This window comes from Calidris pugnax, unplaced genomic scaffold (assembly GCF_001431845.1).
Source record: "Calidris pugnax isolate Ruff unplaced genomic scaffold, ASM143184v1 scaffold113, whole genome shotgun sequence".
Lineage (NCBI taxonomy): Eukaryota > Metazoa > Chordata > Aves > Charadriiformes > Scolopacidae > Calidris > Calidris pugnax.
In genome coordinates, this window is record NW_015090879.1 from 2,338,166 (window position 1) to 2,344,599 (window position 6,434).

Below are 6,434 nucleotides of genomic sequence, written 5' to 3' on the forward strand. Positions count from 1 at the left end.
ACCCCGCCTCACGTGACGGAGGGGCGCCTACAAATCCCGGCGTGCGGGGAGGGTCACCTGACCGCCAGGGTGGGCGGGGCGAGGGGCCGTGCCGGGGCCGTGCCGCCAGGGGGCGCCATTCCCCGCCGGGCCGCTCTCTGCGCCGGGGCTGGGCCCGACCCGCCGACCCCGTTACTCCTGACTCCTTCCTGTAGGCCCCGTTCCTGGAGACCCCCTTCCGGTTCCCCCCGCTCCCCGGTGTGCCTGCCGGCAGCGGGGGGCCTTGCTCGCGGCGGCGACTGCGGTGCTGCTGGCGTGCCCGGTCCCCGGGGAGGGGAGGGCCGGGCGGCAGGGCCTGCAGAGAGCCCCCAGCCCCGCCGGTGGCTGTGAGGGGTTTTGCGGGATGAACAAGGGATCAATCATGGAGCGGTTTGGGGGGGAAAGGAACTTAAAGCTCATCCGGTGCCACCCCCCGCCCTGGGCAGGGACACCCCGACCACCGGAGAGGGTTTCTCCAGGCCCCGTCCGGCCCGGCCTTGGGGCACCCCCCGGGGATGGGCCCCGGCTCTGCCCCCGCTGCCCCGGCCCCGCTGTCTGGGCAGAAGCTGCTCTGTGGGGCAAGGGCTGCTGCTGTCCCCTGGGACGGAGGGAGCGAGCCCAGGGCTGGCCGGGCAGGACCAGCTGGGAGCCCGGGGGTGGGACCGGGGGCCACTGGGCACAGGGTGTCCACACTTGGCACCCGTGAGGAGCAACGATGGCCATGGGGAAATGCAGCTGAGGGCAGGAGTGTCGCCAAAATCAGCCCAGTGCAGGGCTTTATCCAACTGCAGTAAATATTTACTGGAGCAACCGAGCCCCACTGACCCTCTCCAGCCAGCGCAGCCCCCCCCCGAGCAGCAGCCTCTGCTCCCAGAGGTGGTTAGTTAGTTATTTGGGGATGTTTCTATCCCAGACGTGTCGCTGAGCGAGTCCTGGTTGCTGCCCCGCACTCAGGGGTGGCTGCAGCCGGGGCAGTGGGATGGAGGATGTGCTCTGAGCTGGAAGGAGCCCTTAGTGGGGACCCTCCCACCCCCGCCGGCTGCTCAGGAATCCAGCAGCTGGGGATGGCTCGCTGTCACCACCGAGCAGCAGTGCTGGGGGCGTGGGGGCCGCCGGGCTCTCGCCGGCTGCGGCCGACCCGCTGGCATTGCCTTACATGGCTACGTCCCCGGGACAGCCCGGCCCGTCCTCGCTGGGCTGCTGGCGGGCTGTGAGGCCTGATACCAGCTCCTGGCATGGTCCATCCAGGCTGGGGAACCGCCAGCGTCGCCGCCATCCCCGGCAGGAGCTGGATGCGGTGCCAGCGAGAGGCTGAGATGTCTGTGCTCCCCCATCTCCCAGCCTTAAAGCGCAGGGAGCAGTCTGGGGGCACCGGGTCCCCTCCTGCTCCCAGCCCTGGTGGGAAAATGGCCAGGCTCCCAGAAGGCTTTGGGTTGGAAGGGACCGGAAAGCTCATCTGGTTCCAACACCTTCCACTGGACCAGCGGGCTCAAACCCCGTCCAACCTGGCCTTGAATTCTTGGTCTTGGTCTTCAGGGATGAGGCATCCACAGATTCCCCGCCCCGTGACCCTCATCCCCGGGACCCCTGGCACCAGCATCCCCCAAACGGGGACCCCCAGCCCCGGGACCCCTGGCACCAGTATCTCCCGACCCAGGACCCCCGGCACCAGTATCCCCCATCCTGGGACCTCCAACACCAGTATCCCCTGACCCGGGACCCCCAGTCCCAGGACCTCTGGCACCAGTATCCCCAGCCCCGGGACCTCTGGCACCAGTATCCCCAGCCCCAGGACCTCCGGCACCAGTATCTCCCATCCCGGGACCTCCAACACCAGTATCCCCCATCCCGGGACCTCCAACACCAGTATCCCTCAACCTGGGACCTCTGGCACCAGTATCCCCAGCCCTGGGACCTCTGGCAACAGTATCCCTCAACCTGGGACCTCTGGCACCAGTATCCCCCAACCCGGGTCCTCCAACACCAGCATCCCCCGACCCGGGACCCCCAGTCCCGGGATTCCCGGTGCCGTCCCGCCCCGCTCCGCCCCGTCCGGTGGGGCGCAGGACCGACCTGCAGCGCGTCCCGTCCCGCCCCGTCCCGCCCCGCATCGCCCGTGGTCTCGGAGCTGCGGGCCGGGGCCGATCCCGGGAACCGAGCCCGTTCCCAGCCCGTTCCATGCCGCGCCGAACCGCCCCCCCCTCCCCGCCCGCCCGGCGGAGCTCGGCGGCCCCGGGAGCGGCGGTGGCGGGGCTGGCGGGGCTCCGGGCCGTGGCCGTGCTGCTGCTGTGCTCCGGGCCGGGGCGGGCGCAGCCATTCGCCTTCTCCTTCCCTTTCCAGGACCCGGCCCTGCCCTGGCACCGCCGCCTCGACGACCTGCTGGGCCGGCTGAGCCCCGCCGAGCTGGTGCTGCAGGTGAGGGGGCGGCGGGGGCGGCCCCGGGACATCCCCCCCACCCCACTCCCCCCCGGGGGATCCCCCTTCGCTCAGCGCCGCTGCCCCGCAGGTGGCGAGGGGGGGAGCGATGGGGAACGGCCCCGCGCCCCCCATCCCCCGGCTGGGCATCGGGCCCTACAACTGGAACACCGAGTGCTTGCGGGGCGACGCGGAGGCCCCCGGCTGGGCCACGGCCTTCCCCCAGGCACTGGGGCTCGCTGCCGCCTTCAGGTACCGGCCCCGGGACCTCTGGCACCAGTATCCCCAGCCCCAGGACCTCCGGCACCAGTATCTCCCATCCCGGGACCTCCAACACCAGTATCCCCCATCCCGGGACCTCCAACACCAGTATCCCTCAACCTGGGACCTCTGGCACCAGTATCCCCAGCCCTGGGACCTCTGGCAACAGTATCCCTCAACCTGGGACCTCTGGCACCAGTATCAACCGTCTCAAACCCCTGGCCTTGAATTCTTGGTCTTAGTCTCCAGGGATGAGGCATCCACAGATTCCCCGCCCCGTGACCCTCATCCCCGGGACCCCTGGCACCAGCACCCCCCGACCCGGGACCCCCGGCACCAGTATCCCCTGACCCGGGACCTCTGGCACCAGTATCCCCAGCCCCAGGACCTCCGGCACCAGTATCTCCCATCCCGGGACCTCCAACACCAGTATCCCCCATCCCGGGACCTCCAACACCAGTATCCCTCAACCTGGGACCTCTGGCACCAGTATCCCCAGCCCTGGGACCTCTGGCAACAGTATCCCTCAACCTGGGACCTCTGGCACCAGTATCCCCCAACCCGGGTCCTCCAACACCAGCATCCCCCGACCCGGGACCCCCAGTCCCGGGATTCCCGGTGCCGTCCCGCCCCGCTCCGCCCCGTCCGGTGGGGCGCAGGACCGACCTGCAGCGCGTCCCGTCCCGCCCCGTCCCGCCCCGCATCGCCCGTGGTCTCGGAGCTGCGGGCCGGGGCCGATCCCGGGAACCGAGCCCGTTCCCAGCCCGTTCCATGCCGCGCCGAACCGCCCCCCCCTCCCCGCCCGCCCGGCGGAGCTCGGCGGCCCCGGGAGCGGCGGTGGCGGGGCTGGCGGGGCTCCGGGCCGTGGCCGTGCTGCTGCTGTGCTCCGGGCCGGGGCGGGCGCAGCCATTCGCCTTCTCCTTCCCTTTCCAGGACCCGGCCCTGCCCTGGCACCGCCGCCTCGACGACCTGCTGGGCCGGCTGAGCCCCGCCGAGCTGGTGCTGCAGGTGAGGGGGCGGCGGGGGCGGCCCCGGGACATCCCCCCCACCCCACTCCCCCCCCGGGGATCCCCCTTCGCTCAGCGCCGCTGCCCCGCAGGTGGCGAGGGGGGGAGCGATGGGGAACGGCCCCGCGCCCCCCATCCCCCGGCTGGGCATCGGGCCCTACAACTGGAACACCGAGTGCTTGCGGGGCGACGCGGAGGCCCCCGGCTGGGCCACGGCCTTCCCCCAGGCACTGGGGCTCGCTGCCGCCTTCAGGTACCGGCACCGGGGATGGGACCCCCCCCCCTTCCCTCGGGGATGGACCCCCAGGGGACGGGGCATCCGTGAGTGCGGGACTTGGCCCCGCAGGACGGACCCCTCCGTGTCCCCTGACCCCTGCCCACCCCTCGCACAGCCCTGAGCTCATCTACCGGGTGGCCAACGCCACCGCCACCGAGGTGAGAGCCAAGCACAATGACTTCGTTGCCACCGGCCGCTACGGGGACCACACTGGGCTCAGCTGCTTCAGCCCCGTCCTGAACATCATGCGGCACCCGCTGTGGGGCAGGAACCAGGTGCCAGCACTTGGGGGGCCCATGCAGAACTGTGGGTGACCGGCTGGAGGGTGGCAGCAGGTCCCCAGGGCGCTGGCTGCGGGGGCGCAGGGCTGGGGGTCCCGGCAGTGACCGACCTGCACCTTGGGCAGGAGACTTACGGGGAGGACCCGTTCCTGAGCGGGGAGCTGGCCCGCAGCTTCGTGCAGGGGCTGCAGGGTCCTCACCCCCGCTACGTCAAGGCCAGCGCCGGCTGCAAGCACTTCAGCGTGCACGGGGGCCCCGAGAACATCCCTGTCTCCCGGCTCAGCTTTGATGCCAAGGTGAGTGTGGCAAGGCCGTGGGATGGCTGGTAGCCCCTCCGGGCACTGAGCCCTCTCTGCTGCTACGCTCGCAGGTGCTGGAGCGGGACCTGCGCACCACCTTCCTGCCCCAGTTCCAGGCGTGCGTGCAAGCCGGCTCCTACAGCTTCATGTGCAGCTACAACAGGTACCGGGCACAGCGGGGGGTGCCCGCGGGGGGGCCGGTGGCCGGGCAGGTGGGCTGCCCCATCCCCTCTCCCACAGGATCAACGGCGTTCCCGCCTGCGCCAACAAGAAGCTGCTGACGGACATCCTGCGCGGGGAGTGGGGGTTCGAGGGCTACGTGGTGAGCGACGAGGGGGCCCTGGAGCTCATCATGCTGGGGCACCACTACACCCGCACCTTCCTGGAGACGGCAGTCGGTGAGCTGGCGGGACGGGCGCGGGGTCCCCGGGCACCAGGCGGCTGTGACGGGCCGTTTCCCTTCTCTCCGGCACGGCAGCCTCCATGAACGCCGGCTGCAACCTGGAGCTCTCCTACGGCATGAGGAACAACGTCTTCATGCACATCCCCCAGGCTCTGGCCACGGGCAACATCACGCTGCAGGTGAGTGGGGGGCACGGGCAGGGAGCCCTGGTTGCCCCCCCCCTCTGAGCACCACCGAGGTTTGGGTGCCGGGGTCTTTCCAGATGCTGCGCGACCGGGTCCGGCCTCTCTTCTACACGCGGATGCGGCTGGGGGAGTTCGACCCCCCGGCCATGAACCCCTACAGTGCCCTGGACCTGAGCGTGGTGCAGAGCCCCGAGCACCGCAACCTCTCCCTGGAAGCTGCTGTCAAGAGCTTCGTGCTGCTGAAGAACGTGCGGGGGACGCTGCCCCTCCGGGCCCAGGACCTGCCCGGCAAACGCCTCGCGGTGAGCACCGCGAACGGAGGTGGCAGGGGGACACGGTGACCCGGGGACTGCTGGCTCCGTACCCCGGGCACACAGGGGTGACCTGCAAGGTTGCGTGGCACAGGGCTGCCGGTGCCCACCATCACCCCTCTGCCCTCTGCAGGTGGTGGGTCCCTTCGCCGACAACCCCCGGGTGCTGTTTGGGGACTACGCGCCGGTGCCGGAGCCGCGGTACATCTACACTCCCCGGTGAGCCAGCGCGGTGCTGCCGGCCAGCCCCAGCCACGGGCACTGCCCAGTGCTGCTGCTGCAGCCGCTCGACCCTTCGCTGGGGGTCGGGGCAAGGGGGGGTTCCCCAAGGCACCCCGACCCCGGGGCACAGCAGCTCCTGTCCCCTCTGCTCTCCCCGGCACAGGAGAGGGCTGGAGACGCTGCCGGCCAACGTCAGCTTCGCGGCGGGCTGCCGGGAGCCGCGGTGCCAGCCGTACTCGCGGGCAGAGGTGGTGGCTGCGGCGGGGGCGGCCGACGTCGTGGTGGTCTGCCTGGGGACAGGTAGGTGGGAGCGGGGAGGGCACTGGGTGGGCACGGCCTGGAGAGGGGGAGCACCCCACAGCCTGGGCACCTCCGGGGGAGGAATGGGGTCCCCATCGAGCCCCCAAGGCGGTCGGTGCCCCTCTACCACATCCATCTGCGGTGCCCGGGTGGGGTGTAAGGGGCTGTCCCGTGGCTGTCCCCGTGCAGGGGCGGATGTGGAGACGGAGGCGAAGGACCGGAGGGACCTGTCCCTGCCAGGCCACCAGCTGGAGCTGCTGCAGGACGCCGTGCAGGCGGGTAGGGGCTCTGGGGGGGCTTGGCTCCCGGCCGGGGCATCATGTGGGCACCTGGGGTCTGGCTGTGGGGTCCTGTGGGTTGGGGTCAGCCCAGAGGGGTGGTGTGATGGATGTGGCACAGGGAGGGGGAACCACAACAGCCCCAGGCATTCCCCATCCATGGGGCACCCCAGAGCC

General features: G+C 71.2%; 1 protein-coding gene across 1 annotated transcript; it reads left to right on the top strand.

The window, feature by feature from the left end:
• The first annotated feature begins 3,394 nt into the window (after positions 1-3,394).
• LOC106890551 (probable beta-D-xylosidase 5) lies at positions 3,395-6,364 on the top strand. Its single transcript, XM_014946456.1, has 12 exons — positions 3,395-3,702; positions 3,794-3,954; positions 4,094-4,253; positions 4,385-4,555; positions 4,630-4,721; positions 4,799-4,956; positions 5,037-5,140; positions 5,224-5,448; positions 5,591-5,676; positions 5,843-5,979; positions 6,169-6,258; positions 6,354-6,364. Exons 1-12 carry the CDS (start codon positions 3,466-3,468, stop codon positions 6,362-6,364), a joined length of 1,632 nt encoding a protein of 543 aa, XP_014801942.1. The 5' UTR covers positions 3,395-3,465.
• The last annotated feature ends 70 nt before the right edge of the window (positions 6,365-6,434 follow it).

Coding starts and splice junctions, on each gene's coding strand:
- LOC106890551 (XM_014946456.1), top strand. CDS start 3,466: ATGCCGCGCCGAACCGCCCCCCCCTCCCCGCCCGCCCGGCGGAGCTCG. Junction 3,703..3,793: donor CCGCCGAGCTGGTGCTGCAG/GTGAGGGGGCGG, acceptor GCTGCCCCGCAG/GTGGCGAGGGGGGGAGCGAT. Junction 5,141..5,223: donor CGGGCAACATCACGCTGCAG/GTGAGTGGGGGG, acceptor GGGTCTTTCCAG/ATGCTGCGCGACCGGGTCCG.